At 37.9% G+C, this 22,749-nt stretch overlaps 1 protein-coding gene across 1 annotated transcript in view; it reads right to left on the reverse strand.

Annotated features, from left to right (window-relative positions):
• Positions 1-872: 872 nt before the first annotated feature.
• TTC23L (tetratricopeptide repeat domain 23 like) overlaps positions 873-22,749 on the reverse strand; it is a 38,515-nt gene continuing 16,638 nt past the window's right edge. Inside the window, exons 6-11 of the mRNA XM_027846286.1 lie at positions 19,738-19,915; positions 16,630-16,738; positions 14,963-15,090; positions 10,620-10,769; positions 1,646-1,728; positions 873-930 (exon numbers count right to left, since the gene is read on the reverse strand). Coding sequence (XP_027702087.1) covers positions 873-930; positions 1,646-1,728; positions 10,620-10,769; positions 14,963-15,090; positions 16,630-16,738; positions 19,738-19,915 — 706 coding nt within the window. The remainder of the gene's footprint in view (positions 931-1,645; positions 1,729-10,619; positions 10,770-14,962; positions 15,091-16,629; positions 16,739-19,737; positions 19,916-22,749) is intronic.

Here is a 22,749-nt window from a genome sequence, read left to right on the forward strand (position 1 = left end):
AAGGCCTCTTCATTCCACTTTGGGATCTTAGCCATTTCACTGGCTCCATTCAGAAGTAAATCAGTTTCAGTTATAATCAACAAAAATCCATAATTCATACTTATTGTTGGCCCTTACTATTGCTCTATATAGTGATGCATCTTTGTTCTAGAATAATTTCTATGTGTTTAACCTGTTTAATAACGCTCTGAGGATATCTGCCAATTCTATTCCTCCTTTTTGATCAGGGAGTGTTCATCTCTCTAGAGGGGTCTTAGGATAATGAGATTTGTTAGTGTTTCATTAATATTAGTGTTTCATTTAATATCATATTAACATCATTAATATCATTTGTTTGCATACTTTCTAAACCTGTTATTGTCTACATTACTATTCCAAAAAAAATACATTAAGATCAATATTATATACGTATTAATTGCTGTCAGTGTGTTCTTCCAGGTGAGATATCATCAGCAGCAGCAGCAGCAGCATCAGCATCATCATCATCATCATCATTATCACTCTACAATATCCCATGGTCCCAGAATTTCAGATTCTCAATCTGGTGACAATGATATAACGAAATCAAGTACATAGGGCCTTCTAAGTACCACAAACCTAAAGATTGGGACCACATGGGACCAGAAACCTGGGCATTTGTTTGCCCTCAACATTGAGGTATAAGATAATTAGATGGTTTTAAAACAGGAGACATTTCTAGTTATACTCACTCTGCATGATCCTACTTGAAGGATAGGTGTGGGAGGGGAGAGTGAAAGACTAGAAATATTCTAATGTCATTTCCAGACCTATACTCCAATCCCTGAGTCCCTTACTGATAATATAAAAAAAGGGCAAGGGGACACCGTTATGGTTTCCATTCTGTGAAAAATCTACCTGCTAGGATCTGGGCTGATACCAGTTGTATTCCTCAAAGATGTCATCTTCAACCTAAGTTGAAAAAAAAAAAAAAGAAAACAAATGACAGGACTAAAGATGTAGGCATGGCTGCTAAAACTCTAGTTTACATTTCAAGAAATGTTTTATTCTTATTTGTCATCCTTAGCTATGTAAACCAGAGAAACGCTCTAGTCATAAATCTTGGATTTTTAAAAAATGCACTTAGTTATTCTGTGTTTGTCCATGCTGCAATGACTAGGTTTCAGGATCATAAATTGAGAGCTGAATGGGATAGCAGAGACCATCTAGTACAACCCCCTCATTTTACAGATGAGAAATTGAGGCCTGGAGAAATTAAAGGACCTGCCCAAGGTCACACAAGTACCAAGCAGCAGAGCTGGGATTCAGACCCAGTTCTCTCAGACTCCAAAAACAATGTTCTTTCCTCTATACCATTCTGTCTCATGTCAGCTAAGAACTTATTTTTATAAGGACTAGCTATGGTGCACTAAAAAGTCCATGAGGACTTTATAAGTATCAAATGATAAGTACAGCATTTTTTCTTCATGTTCTAGATTTAGATGCAATATGTATAAACATACAGGTGGCATGGTTTGACCAAACCTGTAATAGTATAGAGGGGTTTTATTGTACTAGCAATGCTGATAGCAATGACTAACAAGTGGCTTATTAACTAATTCTGGGGGATTAACTATATTAAGATGTGAAGCAGATGGCCTGGATGTTGCCAGGGAAGTAGACTCACCTCTGTAGCAAAGTCAGCAGTTTTTGTGTGTCTCTGGTTTTTTTGTGATCTGTTCCATAAATAAGGACTTGAATTTCCAAACACTGTGGGTAAATTACATAAACAAAATAGGAAAAAATTGTCAGATGGCTACTACCTCACATGCAAACCTAACTAAGCAGTAGTAGAGAAGAATTGTGATACTATGTTCTTGAAAATTCAGCAACTTGCTCTATATTTTGCTGATTCTCTTTCAGAAAGAAACAGCAACATTCAAGGAGAGCTCTGAAATCACTGTTCACATCTCTGTACCACTGAGGTGAAGATTGTAGACAGCCAAAATAATATGGGAGTAAATGATAGCATCATTCAAAAACAAATGCAGTTACAGCAGGAATAACTTCTATATACATTACAAAATACAAGGGTCACACATGAAATCTGCATATCATTTGCAAAACTGTAAAGTGCTGACTCAGGTACATTTCCATTTAAGGAATTATTATTGCTACCTTGAAAGTGGAGGCCAAAAAGTATATATATTTTTTCTATTCCTCCTTATCTACCCCCTATTTTTAACCCAACTCTCTTCAAAAGCAACACAGAGAGGGAACTGACTGCTGCCCAAGGAGAAGATTAAGGTGAGGGGTAGCATCTCCAGCCCTCTGCAAAATTGTAAAGATTTTACGATCTCTGGCCACTCACCTCTGTGTCATTTCTCACAACTCATTGCCTCCCAAGTTTCTTTTTCCCTTTAATATTACTTATGGTTCCCAAGGCAATTTTAAGGGGACCTCAACTATCTCCTCTCAGAGCTTGATAAATCATAATTTTGATAAACCTAAAAATAAATAAGAAGCTAAGGAGATGAATAGAATATTAGAAAAGTTAGATATGGTAGACCTTTGGAGAAAATTGAATGGGGACAGAAAAGAATATACCATTTTCTCAGCAGCACATGGCACCTACACAGAAATTGACCATGCATTAGGGCACAAAAACCCCAAAATCAAATGTAGAAAGGTAGAAATATTAAACATATCCTTTTAGGTTCATAATGCAATAAAAATTACATTTAACAAAGGGCAATGGATAGATAGATTAAAAGCTAATCGGAAACTAATCTAATCCTAAAGAATAAGTGGGTCAAAGAACAAATCATAGAAACAATAATTTCATTAAAGAGAATGACAATAATGAGACAACATTTCAAAATTTATGGGATACAGCCAGCACAGTACTTAGGGGAAAATTTATTTATTTAAATTCTTACATAAAAAAATAAATAAATAAAGAGCAGATTGATGAACTGGACATGCAACTTAAAAAAAACTAGAAAAAGAACAAATGGTAAATCCCCAATTGAGCACCAAATTGGAAATCCTGAAAACCAAAGGTGGGATTAATAAAACTGAAAGTAAGAAAATTATAGAGCTGATAAATAAATCTAGAAGCTGGTTTTATGAAAAAACCAATAAGATACATAAGCCATTGGTTAAATGCAAATTATTGCTCTATTAGATAAAAGATCAAAAGATAGGAAGAGGAAGTTCTCAGTGGAAGAAATCCAACCTATCAACAGCCATATGATAAATGTTCCAAATCATTAAAAATAAGAGAAATTCAAATGAAAATAACCCTGTGGTTTTTACTTCATGCTCATCCAATTGGCAAAAGTTGACAATTGTTGGAGGGGCTGCTATAAAACAGGCTCACAAATGCACTGTTGATGGAGTATGAATGGTCCAGTCATTCTGGAAAGCAATTTGGAACTATTTCCCCCCGCCCCCCCCAAAAAAACACACCAAACCATACATACCCTTTGACTTAGCAATACCACTTTTATATCTATACCCCAAAGAGATCAAAGAGGAAAAATCCCAAATGTATGAAAAATATTTATACCATTTTTTTGTGCTGTCAAGGAACTGGAAATTGAGGGGGTATGTTATGTGCATGTAATGGAATGTTATTGTGCTACAAGAAATGACAAAAGGAAACATTAAGAAAAAAATTTAGGAGGTGAAATTTACGACAATGGAGAGGAAAGCAATAAGCTGATCAAAAGCTATTATATTTAATTATAAGGCAAAAATGGACATTTAAATTAAATGGATGAATATTTACAAAAATACAACATAACTAATATTAACAAAATGAGAAACAGATTGTCTTTTCAAAAATACCTTTCTATTAAAAAAGTTCTAAGTTTAAAGTTCTAAGTTTTTTTAAAAAAAAAAAAACCTAGTCCACATGATATCATTGCTATAACCACATGATTCTGTCAACAGGCAGAAAAACCTTCAAGAAAATGCAGCATTCATTTGCTACAAAAATACAAAAATTCATAGGAATAAAAGGATCTTTACTTAATATGATTGAGAGGATCTGTCTATACTAAGAGGTAGCATTATTTTCAGTGGAGAAACACTGGCAGCTTTCCCAATTAGATCAGGAGTGAAGCAATTATCCCCACTGCTGCTGCTGCTGCTGCTGTTTTGACATTGTGCTAGAAATGCTAGTTATAGCAGTAAAACAAGAATTATAAATCAATGGAATAATTATAGGAAAAGGGGGGCGAAAAAAGGCAGTGTTGTGTAGTGAAGAGAGCACCAGCTTCAGAGCCAGATAGACCTGTGTTGTTCAAGTCCTACCTGTGACACATATTAAGCTGTGTTCCCTGGGCAGATCACTTAAATTCTCAGCACTCCAGGCAAATCTCTAAAACTATAAATTTCAGAGAAGGTGCTGACCTTAAAAGGAATTTCATTACTAGTGAAATCACAGGTCTAGTTCCATTTTTAAAGAAGAGGCAAAATTATTTCTACCTGAAGATATGAAGTTGTCCTCTGCAGAGTCCTGTTCTGATGCCTCATTAGAGTACAGATGTGACCCTGGCAGTGCAAATTCTGACAAGTTCTTCTCTTCCCCCCACCCCAGTTTCTGTTTGTATACTGTTCCCCCCATTCAATTGTAAGCTCCTTTAGGGCAGGCACTGTCTCTCCAGCACTTACTACAGTGCTGGCACATAGCAGGCATTTAATAAATGTTGACCAACTGACCAAAAAAGTCTTTGAATACTGTTGTAGCAACAGATTGAGTTTGCTTCTCAGAACCAGCTTAGCTGAATGAGCCAGAGCTCACTACCAAAAGGCTGCCCACTTGGTAATGTATTCTTTATTTATGGCAGCCCACAAACAAATAAAAATGCAAAATAACCTTCATTCCTACATGACTCCATACTGCTTCTGTGGTGACAGTGGAGAGAAGAGTGGCAGAAAAGAACATAGGAGGGATCAAGAATAACATAGTTTTTAGAACATCTATAAACTTTGGTTTGGTTATTGGTAGTTTAAATGTGGGTTCTTGTCCAATGACAAATGAGTATACACACTACTGGGGGGAGTTAAAACATATTAATTTGTTCTTGGTGTAGATGAACCAGGATCTCCTTGGAAAGGCAAACAGCGGAATAGATGGAGTTGGTTTTATTATATTCTGGAAGGCAGCAAGAAATATCATTTCATGGAACATTTTGTCATCTTGTATTGCAATGCATGTGATAAGTATTTGCAAAAAGAAAAAAAAAACCTCATGAAAATAATTGCAGAATTTGTACTAACATCTGTTATAGAGAATAAAGAGGTAGAAAAATTCTAAAAAGAACCTGATGAGACTCCCCCCTCCCCACCAACTCATACACAAAGCCAGTAAAATAGCATATCCTTTGATACTTAAAAACTTCAACACAAAAGTGAGAATAGGTTAGGATGTCTAGAAATGTATGGAAAACATGATTCTGGAAAGGGGAATGAGGTGGGTCAGATAGGAATGAGATTACACAGAAGCCTCCAGCTTTCTTTAAGGGAAAAAATATTTTCTTTGAGAAAAAAAATTGGCACATACTGAATAATATTATAAAGATAAAATTAATTTTAGTTTAACAAACAAGAAATGAATTGTTACCGAAAGGGAAGTCATTCCTGAATCGGCTTCTGTGCATGGTCTGTGCTTGTTAGAACAAAGATCTAATTGGTCTCCTATCTCCAAACCATTCTTCACATAGCTGCCAAAATAACTTTCCTAATGAGCTAGTCTTACGATACCTTTGAGTGCTTTCTATTTGTCTGCAGAATAAAAGACAGGCTCCTTAACATGGCATTTAACACCCTCTACTATCTGAATCTACCTAAGGTTTCCAATCCTATATCCTCATCTCCTTTCAAATACTTTTATATTCCAGTCAAACTGGGCTATTTTTACTCAAATTCACCATGCTAATTTCAACTCCATGCATTCACATTCACTATCCCTGCCCTCCAAAACTAGAAAGCACTCTCTCCTGCTCTCTGCCTATCATAATCCTTCTCTTCTTTCAAGACCAGGCTCAGGTGTCACCCGCTCAACAAAGTTTTCCCTGGTCCCCTTCTGTGAAAGTCTTTGATCCTTCTTCAAATTTTCCCAGACCACTTTGGATCTCTCCTGTATTACACTTATCTGTACATGTGTCATATCCATCCCAAACTCCCAAACTTCTCACAGTGAGGTTTTTGCTTGTTGTTCAGTCAATCCAGTCATGCCCATTTGGGGTTTTCTTGGCAGAGATACTGGAGTGGCTTGCCATTTCCTTCTCCAGGTCATTTTACAGATGAAGAAGATTAGGCAAACAGGGTTAAGTGACTTGCCCAGGGACACACAGTCAGTACGTGTCTGAGGCCAGATTTGAACTCAGGTCTTTCTGACTCTAGGTCTGACATTCTATCCACTGTGCCACCTAGCTGCCCGATCATGAGATTAGGGAATATAATTTTTTATCTTTGTATCCCCATCTACTAGGCACACTGTTTGTGTGTAGGTAATTTAAAATGTGTGTTTAACACAATGCCTTACTCTCCCCAAAGTCCAGAAAGCCTTTTCCGACTTAAGAGCTAGTTTATTACATACACGATGTTATTTGAGACCTGATAAGTGCTAGTCAACAGGGAAAGAGATGCCTTGGACAAAGCAGTGATAGCATCACCATCTTCTCAGTCATCTGGTTTCAAAACCTCAGCATCATTTTTGACTTCTAACCTCCCTCCTCCACATATTCAACCAACTGAAAAGTGAATGGATTCTACCTCCATATTGCCTATGGTAGCTGATACCAGTTCCCCTCCTTTCATTCCCACTGTTGCCACCTCAACTCAGATCTTCATTATATCTGCTTTGGACTATTGCAACAACCTTCTTTGCCTCCAATTATCCCTTTTCCAATCCATCATTCATCCCACTACTGGAATAATAATCACTCTAATTCACAGTCTGATCAAATCACCGTCTAAACTACATTCAGAGGCTCCTCCTTAGAATACAACATAGTCTTTAGCCTGATGTGCAAGGCTCTCCAAAACAGAGTTTCTAATAGGGAAATGAGGCAAGAGCACAATTAATGAAACTAAAGGATGGGTTGGAGTGGAATTAGTAGCAAGACTCACTTCCTACTGATAGGACTGATCCAAGAATTTAAGATGGGGTCAGGCCAATGGTGTGCTAGAGTTGGTTCATACTGTTCAGAGAGCAGACTGTTAAGTTTGCAGTGTGAACATTAACACCTTAGAAATAAGTGCTACAAATCAGGGCTTGATTTATTGATTTATTCATTGGCTAGACTTAATAAAATGATAGAAAAATGTTAATATAATACAAATTAAACTTAAAATTATGTCATAGGCACATTTTCCCCAAGAGTCAGTTGTTAAACATTTACCAGCATACCTCTGGTTCAGATGTATAGGAAAGGGTTAAATGTCCCTGGCTATAAAGGTTAAAAGGGTACAGGGAGTCAGAAATGGTAATATAGAATAAACCACACCACAGAATAATCATTATGCTGCTATATCATGCATCAGCAGGACAACTAGGCTTTGTTCTTTCCTGGAACTGAATTCACATAAAGTTACACCATATATGGCTTCACAGAACAATACTCTCATTCATGCTGAATATTCCATTTCATCCTGTTTCTCCTTTACTTTACTGCCATCAAGATCATGAGCTACTTTAGAGGCCCAGGCTGACCTTCAAACATTCCTAGAGAAGGTGAAGAAACCATATAAGATCCAAGGGAATAAACTTGAGGAAACAACTAAAGGTGGCATCTGTACTCCACTAGTCTTCTGGGTGACCACTTTCATAGATATTTCCCCATTATTATCAATCCTGCGGTGTATGAACTCCAACTCCCAGACAACCTAATGGTTTATCCTATATTCCAGTGGTTAGTGTTCCACCACATTAAGTTAGATTAAGAAATGCACCTAGAGTTTATATGCTATCCTTAATCCACAAAGAAATAATTAAAAACAAAACCAAACTATACTTTCTGAATTTCTAAGTCTGCTGAAGATAGATATTGTACTTAGTATTATTAGTACAGTATTTAGCAGTCTTCTCCTTTGTAAAATGAGAAAATACTGTTAGTATTATACACTTTCACAATGTTGTTGTTGGCAAATTACTTTGTAAACTTCAAAGCACTATAGAAATGTGTTATGCATGGAAGTACCCCTGGAAAGCATCTAGTCCAATCCCCTTAGCTTTGGCGGGGTACAGCAGTGGTGACCCTAAAAAGGAGATCCCAATGTTGAAGAATCTAAAACCCTGAGGAATCTGCTCTTACCTAGATCAAACAGAACTTATATCCCCCAAGTGAGCCCCACGTATGTCAGAAGGATGTAGCCTAGCCATTTGACTTGAACATTAACGGCTCCTGGGTAGATGAAAATGCATTTATTGAGAACGCCCATTTTGTGATAGGATCATGGAAGGAACCTAAACTGTCCAAGGTAAAAAGGCAACAACTATTTCATGTTCCCAACAAATCATTCAATAAGCCTCACAAAAAAAAAATAATAAATCCAAGACACCAGACATGAAAAGCCTACTTTATCTATTCTATCAGTTCCTGACTTCTGCCCATGGACCAAATGACAAGCCTACCCTGTCTGCTGATCCTACCAAAGGTCCATGACCATGTGAGCAAGTCTTTAGCCTCAGTCCTGAAAATGATCTTGCCTTGTTCAGATGTATGCCTAAGATGGCCATGCTTCTCACCTCACCCAGAACTTGTGAAATACCCAACTGAGACCCCTACAGTCTGACTGTATCCACCTCAAATTTAAACCAAGCCAGTCTGATATTGCCTTGCCTGAAGGGGAGGAAGGGATGAACTCAGTAATTCCTAGCGTTCCCATAAAAGCTCAAACATTCTAAGTTTATTTCTATCATATAAGGGGAAAAAATCCCAAAGTCCCTACTTAATGAGATCAGGAAAAGCCACTCAAAATTAGAACCTAGAGTTTTAAATCTAGAACTCATTGGAGGTGCTATTCAAGATGCTTATTATGTGAGACAGCTTGAAATCTCTTAAATGACAGAAATGCTAACAAAAGAAAAACTTCTGGTTTTAAGCAATAACGAAATCTTTAGGTCTCTATTTTATGTATGTGTGTGATGTTTAATCCAGTCTACGGTGGCGTGAATGTTTGTTACATGTGGTGTTACATACACAGATCAAATAAATCTTGACCATGAACCTTCAAACTAGCTTACTGTCCCCAATACAGACAGAAATGTAAAGGCTTCATAAAGGGACAAGGAAAGGCCACATGAGAAACTATGTGTTCCAGAAGGGAGAAAATAGAATAGGCCACTGTACCAAGAAGGTAAGGGTGGTTGAAGAAGCTGTCACTTGCTAATGAATGTGATCCACCAAGGAGGTCATATGTAGTGTTTTAAAGTGATTTTTTTCAAATGTAAAATGTCCCAACCACTGCACGATGGAAAAAGCGGTGGATATTAGGCAGAGGACCTAGTTTTGAATCCTGGCCATGCCATTTATTATCTGTGCAATCTTGGGCAAATCACTTAATCTCTCTGAGCCTCAATTTTCTTCTGCCTCTAAATCTATAATCCTAACTAATCCACATCTCCAGGGAAGATAGATCATTTGCCTTGTAGCAGACCTTGTAGGAGACCTGTTTCTGAACCCTAAGGATTCCTGGGTTGATAAGGGCACAAAAGGGACCGACTTTGTAAGTGATCTGAGAAGCTGCTATCAAGATCCTATTAGGAGACACCCTGCTTTCCAGAGCCAAGGCCCAGCAAGCAAGCTGTGCCCTGAGCTTGGCGTAACAACTATCCTTTGTGGTCACCCTCTGGACGAACTGATGGTCCCTGAGCTCCAGCAAGCACCAACAGGCCCAGACGTGAAGCCCTGCTATGAACAGGCTTTTTGTCACTAGATAACCTTGTCTCACTGTTGCTGTTATTCCCCACTGCTGTTGCTACACTACACTGTTTGACTCTGTCTAGCCACAAGTGTATAAATCAAGGTTCAGCCCCACTGCCTCGAGTCCGCCCACTAGGGGCAGGGCCCCAGCACATGTATCTAGATCCCTCCTTGCTTGAAAGCCATTCTGCTCACTTTGAAATGAAACTTCTGTTTGAATTCTGATGCTCCTTTCTCTAGCCTGCTATGTTTGGCTCCAGCCATCCACAGGTTAGAAGGGCTGGTTTAGTCCAGTTGACATCCCTAACCTCTCTCTCTATAGTCTCCTTGTTTTCTTTCTATTGTAATTCCTCTATAGAATTTACAAACATTGAGAATCTTTAGCTCTTTCCTGAAAAGTCGTGAATTTGCAGGATAAGGAGAAGAAGGGGAAAGGGAAATATTAGCTCCTTTTGTTCTGTGGAAGAGACACTAAATCCCCTCTCTAGCTACTGAAAAACAAGTCATTCAATTTCCATCTGATAGGACCCTACAACTATCAAGTACTAAGGATATTCTCATTCTTCCAAGAGGACTTTCTTCAGTATGGGGTGATTTAAGTGAGGCCTTTGCTGAAGGTCAAAGGGACATGAACAGCCTTCCAAAAACATCCACATTAGAGGTTTGTGGTACAGATTCTTAATCAGAGTTGGAATGATGAAACAGAACAAAATTGGAAATCACCTTTTTTAGTAGTTGAGTGGTCTTTTTTATTTCTCCCTTGGCTAGGCAGATGCTGCCCAGAATATAGAAAGTTTCCGCCACTTTCTCACTATAGTCACCATAGCTTATTAGTTGGGACCTCAGTGAGTTCTTCAGAAGTTTATAAGCCTCCTAGGAAATGAAAATAAGCCATTAGTGTGATAAGTTTGAAGGAACACACTGGCTGCCAATTAATTCATCCCTCCAGACTCTAGAGAAGGTATAACTAAGATGCCAGAGAAAGGGTTAGTTCTTTCCCATGCTTCCCAAGGATCTGGAATAGCCTTTACCATTCTCAAAGTATAGAAATTCCCCTCACTCCCCCACCTCCCCAAAAACAAACAAACAAAATAAACTAGTGGCTTTAGATTCTGGTTTTGTTCTGTTTTTATAGAACTCACACCCTATGTGCAAATTTTGATAATCTGCCCCAAATATTCACATTTTTGTGAACATATTTGTGCCTGATCAGTGGTAGAGCATTCTGAGCTTTTAAAATTTTGTTCCCCAGTTACTTAAAAATAAATTTTTGTCAGTTTTTAAACAGTAGTCATTAAGGTAGAAAAGGAAAAAGGAAACATTTTTTTCACATTTCAAAGTTAAGACAAAGATTTCCCTCAGTGCAGTTCCCTTGAATTCAATAAAATAAATGTTGAGTTCTTACAAGGTCCCTGATGTTTCTCACAGAGCAAGGAGGAAGGTGAAAAGTTGGTTAGTTTGGGTCAGTCACATGTGATCTCATGATTGGAAGCTTTCTTGCTCACTACATTCTGCCTTGAATCCAAGAGAAAGGTCAAAGGTTCAGTTTCCGGGCAAGTTTTCTGATGATGATTCTCATGAGCCTTATAAGTGAAAAGGCCAGTAATAAAATGCATTCTTTGTGTTCATTTTTTCCTTTGAGTGAGAACAGCAACCATGGTTAAGAGGAAGCTGAGTTGGCCTTGGGCACTCAAGAAACCAAGGTATAAAAGTTGAGCCTGGAGTCAATGGTTGATTGTTGTCCTTCATTCTTGAAGAGGACCAAAATGATAGAATTTTACTATAATAGGCATTCTGAATATGAAGTCTTTTTCTAAGGACCAACAAATAAGTTGGAAGAAGTGAACCACATTAATAATATTAATGTTCTTGCAATTAACCTAACGAAAAGAAAGATATAGTTAAATGGAAGGATGGATCACAGGTTTTTCTTAGAGAGGCAAACAAAGGACTTGCCATCATTGGTTTAATTATATTTTCAAAAGCAACATAAAGACATTTGACTATTTTGTCTTTCGGGACTTGTGGTAAGAAAAAAAAAATGACCACAAGATGACTGTGGTCTATGTACCAGGTTTTAGGAACATTTAGAAAATTCTTATAATTGAATCTGATATGCTGTAGAGGATGAAGAGGTAGGAAAATTCTCTAAAGAATATGAAATGAGCTTCCAAACTAAGTCAACATATACTTTGATGTATGGTGACTTCACAATGAGGAGGTGAGGACAGGAAAGAATTATAAAAAGTATGTTGGAAAATTTGGCCGAGGTTTGAGAAACAAAATAGCCCAAAGCCTTGTAAAGGACTGAGAATCTCCATAGCTATGAATATTTTTATCTGAAGATAGCTGGGCAGTAAAGGACATGGTGAGCACCAATCATCATCATTAAAAAATGAAACTGACTATATCTTTACAGGAAATGACTTGGTAACTGATGAGGGAATCAGATTAGAATCAGCCATCTGTGTGCTGTCAGAACTAGTTAAAGCAAAGGCCAAAATCAATAGCACATCAGGACAGAGGCTTAAAAAGGGAGAAAATTGCAAATAATTTTATAGATTCAACCTCATTTATTCAAACAAGCCATTAATGAAAAAAGGAAATGAAAAGACAGTCATTTATATGATTATTAGTATTTCCTGTAAGGAATCAACAGGTGACCCTGGTTTAGAAAACAAACACATTTGTAAAACAATACAAAGTATGACAGAAAATTACTACCATGTCTCTTCATAGAAAAACACACCTCAGGATGATCAAGTATTTCATGTTGGAAGACTATAAATAGACCCAAATAAGCCACACCATCCCTAGATCATTAATAGATGAAATCAGGAGGAAGATGACAAAAAGCAAAAAGAAAGAAATTGGTCAATGGTTTTATAATGCTCTATTTTTATTTTCCAATAACAAAGAAACCATGCCATGTGGAGTCTGAAACCTCAGTCTCCCAGGCAGAGAAGGAAGCTGACCGAGCATTAAAGAGCAGATAAAGAAAAGCAATTGGATCAAACCAAGTAAACACCAAGGAAATCCACAAGAGAGGCAACATTCTCTTGAAAGCACCGAGAGACCTTTTTATGGGAATCTTATGAAGGGAAGATAACAAAGGAATGGAAGAGGGGAAAACAAAACAAAACAAAACAAAAAACCATGGTTAAAAACAAATGGTTGAAGGAAGCATCAATAACTAATGACCCATTTGGCCACTTTTCTCATCTTCATAAAATCTTGATAAAATGATTTGTATAGGTTTTGAGGTTTATCTTTCAATTCAATTTCAAAAAAAGTTTATCAAGTCACTATATTACAAGGAATTCGTGCTAGGCACTGAGGATACAAAGAAAAAAAAAAAGATCCCTACCTTTATGGAATTTGCATTCTACTGGATGGAAATGAGAACAGGAAGGCTTTTGCAAATAAATCTCTACAATGGACTACATCTTTACATTCACACAGTTGACTGTAAGATGAAGAGAATACAAAACTAGTTCTGCTGTTGATTGTTAATTTTTTTAAAGGCATTTGACTTGGTAGAGCAAAATGAAGCCTTAAAAAAAAGGAGTTCCTTGTTAAGCATGCTGTAATCATACAAATTTCTTGATAAATGCAGCCACAGATAAAATTCTGTTCAATGACCCTGTGAGTTATTAACTTCAAACAAATTGTAAAACAGGTGTGGCTAACCAAACACGTTTGGTTACATGTCACTGATATCTTAATCCTCCCTAATTATTAAACCTTAGTTGATAATGTCATTAAAAGCTTAAAATTTTAAAGACTGCCCAAAGAATTTTTAAATATGCATGTGTGAAGATCATGTGACACTTATTACAAGTTACAGTCTCACTGTTTTACAGGCAAGATTTTAATGAGTATAGAAGAAGAGGCACCATACTACCTTTTACTCATAGAAGGGTACCAAGGATACTCTTCCAAGCCTATAATTGCTTTATCCACCTGAAAAGGTCCTGTAGAACCTCTATGTTATATTATGCTATTATCTCCATCTGACATTAAAGGCTGGCAGTAGTTTATGATTTTTGCCCTGGTTGGGATTTAGAAGAAACTTGCAAAATAGCATCTTACTGTAGGGACTGTCATCTCCATCCAAAAAAGAGCCCTGAAGAAGATGGAGAAGGATTCACTGGAAAGTGAAGTGGATATATGGATTTTGTTCATACTACTGTATCGCTTCCTCACTATTGAGAATCTATTGCTTCTAGCTCAAACAAAAAATGTGGAGTAGATCCTTGGTGTCACTTCCCTTTCTATGATTCTCTCCTATCTCCTGTCCTTCTGTCTCCTCTGTCTCTTAGGTACCCAATGCAAGCTGCCTTCTAGCTTTCTAAAGACTCCCAGAGACCCCATTCAGGCCTGGCCTGCCAACCCAGAATCACCGTACACTTAGAAATTACTTTGGCCTCCTTCCTTCATTGGCCCCACCCCTCAATCCAACTGCCCTTCTCTTGAGACAGATTATCTCAGAGAGCTCTTGGTAGTGATGCAGGGATTTAACTAAGATGGGGGATGACTATATAGTCTGGTTCAACTCTCCCAGAAATATTTCCATTTTAAAAGATAAAGCCCACTTACACACCCACCTTACCCCCCAAATTAGTTTTTAAGGTTGATTTCAGCAAAGATATTTTGGAGCAAAGAGAAACTTCCTAGTATTGCTCAGATTACATGTCACCCAGAAGACACTGCCTAGGTGATAGAAAGAACAATGGCCTTGGATAGGAGACCACGATTCTGGTTCTGATAGTAACCAGCTGTATGTGACCTGGAGTGAATCTTTTAACCTCCTTTGGCCTCAGTTTCCTCCTCTGTAAAATGATGGGGGAGGGGTTGGTTCGGGTGATTCTTAAGGTCCCTTTCAGCTCTACAATTCTAGGTCATTGAATGTGTTGCTACAGCTGAAGTGAATAATTGTGATAAATAATTAAAAGATTCTCTTCTTCCACCACTACCACCACCATGCCTTCCGGCTTTAAAATTCTGACATCCTATTAAGAGTAAATCCTATAGATCAAGACCTATAACTGCTCTTTCACGATTACCTGTTTTTCTCCAATTTGGAGAAGCCATTTGCTGAATTCCTCAGTGGCACACAATGTATAATAATTATCTGGGCCCAGTGCAGTTTGGTATGCCTTGAGGCTGTTTTTAAAATACAGCTCAGCAGCATCTGAAAAGAAATGGAGCAATTGCTTGGGCAAATTTCAGTCAAGGTTTCAGGAGACCATGACATCAGATTTTTACTACAAGGAAAACTCACACGTGGGGATTCTCATAACCCAGTTGTCTATCAGAGCACAGGTGTATGGAATTCTTAAGTGTTAGGAGGATAATCCTTTAAGTAAAGTTAACATTGAGTAGTAAAGATATAAAATTATTGTCTGGGATTATTGTAAAGGAACAATTATGGCTTAAATTTAGACCTAAAATAAAATTACCTACCATATTGTCATTATATGAAAAGTTGAAATTACCCAACTTTACAGACATGAACTATTTTATTCTTTTAAAAAAAAATAACTAGACACAAATACCCACTATTCATGAATACACTAAATTCCACAGAATAATAAAAGACAGTGAACACAACACAAACATAAGATTACTTAGTATATACTAGTGTGTATGCATGAAAATGAAGGAAAAAAAGGCAGCAGAATCACTGGAAAACTTTATCCAGTGACACAGGATGAAACATTTACTTTACCCTCCATCCTAAAGTATGTCTACCGAAATAAATAATAGTGAAAATATAAACATGTCTTTTCCATTGACTTAAAAAACTACATTCTTCACAAAGTCTAATATCTTAATATTTTTTTAAAAAATACAAGTCCAGATGGAGTTCAGCTACTGCAAGTGTATTCCTTCTCCCATTTGTGAATGATACTATTTTTTGTTGGTCCAAGACACCAGGGAAAGGCAAACACTTTGGATTAGCTTACAGTGTAGGGGCAGAGAACACAGTATTTTTAATTCTTGCACCAAACTCCTTGATCTACTCTCCTTTTCCGATATGAAATTCACAGTCGTGTAGAACTAAATTATCTCCCATTGACAATCTGTGGGGCAGCTAGGTGTCCCAGTGGATAGAGCACCGGCCCTGAAGTCAGGGGGACCTAAGTTCAAATCTGACCTCAGACCAAATACTTGACACTTACTAGCTGTGTGACCCTAGGCAAGTCACTTAACCCCAATTGCCAAAAAAAAAAAAAAAAGACAATCTATTTATTTTTGTGAATGTTGCTGAATGCTTAATGAAATAAAATGAAATCAAAGATTTAGAATATAGAAGGCGTAATCAATACCTAAGGTGATTTTTTACTCCTACAGACTTTTTTTGCTTGGAATGTATGCATTACCAAATGCCTTTAATACTATGTCTGAATACATAGTGCTTACAGTTTCAGCAACCTAAAATAGGTAACAATTTTATTCAAGATCTAGATTCAAGTATTTTTAAAATATGCTTAAATTCAACTGTTTACTGCTTTCCTTCTTATATAATATTTCATGCAATTTCCTTGGGAAATGTTTATACACAGTAATATCTGTCTAAACTACTGTCCTTAATCTACTTTAAATATTATTTGTAACCAAATGTAGTGTGCACATGCTTATAAGGAGCTTTTCCAAAAGGTGAGTATTGTCCTCTTATCTTAATGGATTGGGAAATTATGCTAAATATAAACCCATCTCACCTACATACCCTTGTGTTGTGGCTCTCCAGACGTGGCATAAGCTTTAGCTAGCAAGAAACCTGTCTTAGCAGCTTCAGCACTGAGTTCTTTGTATGAAGCCACACAGATAGAATGAGCCTGGAATAAAAATATATATATCAGCTAATTAGCTCAAGGAAAGCACCCAAGTAATAGTGCCTCCATATTTTTTTAAAATTTTAATAAAATCTATAATAAGAATAAAGTCTAGACTTTTGGGTTAACTGATCATACTAAGAGGGACAAAGTAATGGTTTGAAGAATAAAGAAAAAGGTAAACCTTCTAATCCAATCCCACCAGAAATGAAAAGCAGTCCAAGACTACTAAAGTCAGCAAAAATACCACTGGATCTCTCTATTCTCTGAATTCTAATTGTGTTCATTGCCACATGACTTCTCTGTTTCTAAGCTCTCTTCAAATGGCACTGGTCCTCACTGACAGTGTTCCCACAACTGTAGGGGGTAGGTTCCCTGCTCAATATTTTTCAATGTTCTCTAGCTTCCTATGTACTTGCTTTATGTTCTCAGTTAGTCTATAAATTCCTGGAGACCACTCCCTGTATTTATCCCTCACAAAGCCTAATGATGATGAGCATTCATTCAACCAACCAATTATCTACTAAATGGCTACTACTGGCAAGGCATGGTGTTAACTGCTATTCTTATACACAGTAGGTAATCGCTAAATCCTTGGGGATTGACTGATTTTAAATACTTATGAACTTTTTTAGATTATGAGCTACTTTATCAGCCAAAATGTTCTCAGCCAAGGATAACCTATCCCATCTGTTCACCATATGATGATGTCCACCATCATTTGGTGATGCCACCATCAAAAACAAAACCAAGCACAGAAACCCTTTCCAGAACTAGTGGTAAGGCATCAATGACAGCCTTCCTCCTTTATGAAATTACAAATTCACACCCGAATTAAGAAAATAGACATTACCTTATTACAAATATTTGATGTCATGAGATGACCCAGAAGTAGCTAAATGGTACAGTAGGACAAGAGCACTGGGCTCAGTGGAGTCGGGAAGACCTAAGTTCAAATACAGCCTCAGACACTTATTAGCTGTGTGACCCTGGGCAAGTCACTTAACTCAGTTTCCTCAAATGTAAAATGAGGATAATGATAGCACCTACCTCCCAGGATTGTTATGAGGATCAAATGAGATAATATTTGTAAAGTGCTTAGCACAGTGCCTTATAAATACTTATTCCCTCCTCCTTTCCCCTCCCTGAAAAACTCCTGTGGCTCACCAAAGATCAATGGATCACTTTCAGAAGAGACTGGTATAAAATGTAAATAAAAGTAATATTTTACATATATATGTGCTGTATATATATACATATGTATGTGTATATACATATTTATATAAACTATGAACCTACTCCTCCTCTTCCCCTTCCCAGAGCTAAGGTGGTGGTGTTAGTGGTGGTGTTGGTGATGCTGGTGGTACTAGGGGAGGATTATGCCTCTCACGTGTCGGAGGAATAAGTTTGTATGTTTGTGCTTATACCTTTTGAAGTAAATATTTCTGTGTAAAAGCTAGCTTAAGTGTTAGTAGCTAAATGGAACTGGAGAGCTGGGAACCTGCCCTTCCCTGCAGCTGTGGGAACATCATCAGCAAAGACTAGTGCCATTTGCAGAGAACTTAGAAACTCCTAGAAACTGCCTAGAAACTGCAGGCAGGTGCCACAGTGGATAGAGTCAGGCCTGGAGCCAGGAAGATTCATCTTCCTGAGTTCAAATCTAGTAGCAGATACTTACTAGCTGGGTGACCCTAGGCAAGTCACTTAACCCTGTTTACTTAAGTTTTTTCATCTGTAAAATGAGTTAGAGAAGAAATTGGCAAACCACTCCAGTATCTCTGCTAAGAAAATCCCAAATGGGGTCATGAAGAGTCGGACACGATTGAAAAATGACTGAACAACAACATAGAAACCCCCTATCCCCTTAAGAGTACTGGAGAATCTGGGGGAAAGGTTAAATGTAATTTACCTGGCCTTCCAGGTAGTGAATATATAAAAGTTCCCTAAACTTTTTTCATGGGAAAGTCTCATTATTCTTTCCAAAGGTTTTTTTTTTTTTTAATCCTGGAATATGGTCAAATTAGTTCATTCTAGATAAAACACTTGTGATCATATCCCTATACCTAGAAATATAACCAGACACTAGATTAAAGGTCAAGTGATGGAATCACACCAAATTATCATGACTTAGCATTTTAAAAGTTTTCTACTTGTCAACAATTTAAATTCAGTTGTTACCAATTACTTTTGCTGTTGGGAAGGTACAAACGACTTCTAGCTTCCTGGAGACAACAGAACCTAACAGAAACTTCTATTTCTTATTAGATAGGAGAAAACATGGTATGATGGAAGGGAAAAGGGAATAAGCATTTATATAAAATCTACTATGTGCAGCTGGGTGGTTTGGTGGTTAGAGGACAGGGCCCAGAATTTGAAAGACCAGAGTTCAATTTTGATCTCAGGCACTTACTAGCTGTGTAACTCCGGACAAGTCACTTAACCTCTACCTTAATCCACTGGAGAAGGAAATGGCAAACCACTCAGTATCTTTTCCAAAAAACCCTACAGATGGTATGGTCCACAGGGACATGAAGAGTTGGATACAACTGAACAACACGTACTTTTACAAATATTATTTCATTCGGAGATATGATTCTAGAAGCATGAGACCTGGATTAAATCCTGCCTCTGTCACCACCTATGTAGTCTTGGGCAAATCCTGTAACTTCCCTGGACCTTGGTTTCTTCATCTGTGAAATGAAGGGTTGTACCTAGATAGTACCTGAGGTCCTTTCTATCTCTAAAATCAATGACCCTATGATTGAACTGAATCTGGTTCAGGTAGCATTTCTATACTAGGTTTCATCCTGAAACCATCCACCCAATTCAGTTAATCAAAGAGAAGCTGATAGAAGGATTCCTTGGCAGGTTTGGGACTTCAGTCAAATGATCAGAACAGAGACAATTCTACTTTGCCCTCTTTTGCAGGTCTCAAGCTTCCTTGGCATCGTAGCTATGAAGGCCAAGTGGTAAGAACGTGGGGTTCTAACCAATTCACTTACCTGCAGCAAGTGTTCAATGGCTCGGTCATGGTTTTTCCTGAGCTGTTCAGCCTGTGCAGCTTCCTGATACAGGCTGATCAGTTCTGATGTGGAATCGCCCTTGGAAGAGATAACATGGGTAATTGCTTTTTCAAAGTAATTCACAGACAAGTTCAATCGGTGAAGTTGCAAAGCAGCTCTGCCCGGAAAATAGACAGAGACACACGCCACAAATTAAGAAGGTCCATGGGAAGTAATGGCTACTATAGCCCCACATTTGTCCAGAGCTCATGGCCTCTGACATAGACCCAACAGGGAGAACAGGGAAAGGCTGAGAAGTTGTTTACAGGGGTACAATCACCATTGACCTCATGACTCAACTCTTTGGTGTACTCTGGGCCTTGGACCTCAGTCAATCTAAACCTCAGCATTTCCTCCAGCTTAACATAAATACATATATGAAGTGGGAGCTGCCGGGCCAATGAGCTTTTCCAGGGCTGCTCTGCTTTGCTTGGCCATGAGGAAGCCTCACGTGGGTCTCACAATTTAACTGTCCTGTTCGATTAAATGCCTATTTACTTATTCATTGGCATATATTTATTAAATGTTTACTAATGTGTAGGGCACTACCCTAGGCACTGAGACTGAAAATAAAGCAATCCAGTCCTCAAGGAGCTTACTTTCTTACTAATAGCTAGCTTTTATATAGCACTTTAAGGTTTGGAAGCATCATATATTAGCACATTTGATCCTTTATTCTATCCCACTGAAACCGGGACTACTGGTAGGCAAAGTATTTAAATACCTAAAATGTAATAATACATGAGGATGGTAGCAAGGAGGTACATCATCAAAGGCCCTTTGATATTATTTTTGAAAACAAATGTGGCTAGGTTTTTTAGGATTTAGAGCTGGAGGGGACTTTAGAGACCATTTAGAGCCCAACTCTTTCATTTTGTAGGTGAGGAAACTGACACAGATAAATTAGCTGATTTGCCCAAGGTCACCCACTTAGAAACTAGAAGAATTAGGAACCTAAACTAGCTTCTCTGACACCAAATCCACTGAACTTAACAAAATTCTACTCATGATGGCTCACAGGTGTATCCTGTGTTACAGTGTAGGTCCAAAGCCTTCATACAGTAGCCAGTAATACACAGCTAGGTGATGCGGTGGATAGAGAGAATGGGCTTAGAATCAGAAAGGCTCATCTTTGAGAGTTCAAATCCATCCTCAGACACTTACTAGCTGTGTGACCCTAGGCAAGTCACTTATTCCTGCTTGCCTCAGTTTCCTCAACTGCAAAATGAGCTAGAGAAGGAAATGGCAAACCACTCTAGTATCTTTGCCAAGAAAACCCCAAATGGGGTCACGAAGAGTAGGACACAATTGAAATGAATGGAACAACAATACACAATGGGATATCATTTTAAAATTTCCTAAAGTACACATCTGTTTTGTTCCAGCTCTAAACTACATATCTCAACTGAGTTAATGTTGTTGGCTTATGGGGAAGCTTTAGTGCAAGTGAAGGCTACCTAGATAGACAGAATCCTACCAATCAAGTCTCACAAATAAACAAAGATTCCTTTCTCCCTATTTAAAAAAAGGGGGGGGCACCTACCCAGCAAAACTGATCATAATCCTTCAGGGTAAAAAATGGTCATTCAATGAAATAGGGGACTTTCAAGCATTCCTGTGGAAAAGACCAGAACTGAATAGAAAATTTGACCTTCAAATACAAGACTCAAGTGAAACATGGAAGAGGTAAACAGGAAAGAGAAATCATTAGAGGGTTATTAAGGTTGAACTGTTTACATTCCTGCAGGGAAAGATGATATTTGTAACTCATGAGTCCTTTGTCAGTATTAGGGTAGTAGGAGGGAAAAAATTATATGTATGTATAGATAGATAGATAGATAGAGGGCACAGGGTGAGTTGAAGATGAAGGGGTGATATCTGGAAAATAAAATTAAGGGGTGAGAGAGGATTATACTGGGAGAAGGAGAAAAGGAGAAGTAGAATGAGGTAAAATATCTCACATGAAACAGAAAAGAAAAGGTTCTTACAGTGGAGGGGAAATGGGTGAAGGTGAGAGGGAATGAATGAATCTTATTCTCATAGGATTTGGTGTAAGGAGGGAATGACATACACAATGGGGTATGGAAATCTATCTCACCCTACAGGAAAATAAGGGGGGAAGGGGACAAGAGAGCAGGGGGTTGATAGAGGGAAGGGCAGATTGGGGGAGGGGATAATCAAAAGCAAACACTTCCTAGGAGGGACAAGGTCAAAAGAGAGAATAGAATAAATGGGGGGTGGGATAGGATGAAGGGAAATATACTTAGTTTTTTACAACAGAACTACTATGGAAGTGTTTTGCATGACTACATATCTATAACCTGTACCAAGATGCTTGCCTTTTCAATGAGGGTGGGTGGGGAGGGAGGAAGGGAGAAAATTTGTAACCCAAAGTTTTAAAAACACATGTTTAAAAAAATTAAAAATTTTAAAAAGGGGCTGCAAAATTAGCTACCATTTTTGTTAGTAGATCATCCTATCAGCTTTCCTGTGTGACAATAGTATATGTACAACAGACAAGTTTAGGCACCCTTGGGCTCAGTTTAATTCAGTTCTGAGCATTCCAGTGCTTCCAAAATTTCCCAGCTGACTCAGCTCTCCTTAGTTCGTTCTTGCCTGGAGAGAATAGAGGTGCTGCATTTACTTTATTGATTTTCTAGTCATTCATTTGCTTCCCATTCCAAGTACCTTAAGACTCTGGGAAACATCTGATGAAAGCATGGGGAAATAAACGAAAAATCTGGGGAGAGGGGAAACGCTCTTTTTATCTGACGAACTGGTTGGTCTTGCTTTCATTGTTACTAATCTACAAATCTCAGATAATCTCATTCAACTATGTTCAGGCTCCACTTGTTCCTTCATAGTGTTTCATGAACTGCATTTTCTTTTTCCTTTTCTTTCTTTCTTCTTTCTTTCTTTCTTTCTTTCTTTCTTTCTTTCTTTCTTTCTTTC

Source organism: Vombatus ursinus, unplaced genomic scaffold (genome assembly GCF_900497805.2).
Source record: "Vombatus ursinus unplaced genomic scaffold, bare-nosed wombat genome assembly UNPS02015106.1, whole genome shotgun sequence".
Lineage (NCBI taxonomy): Eukaryota > Metazoa > Chordata > Mammalia > Diprotodontia > Vombatidae > Vombatus > Vombatus ursinus.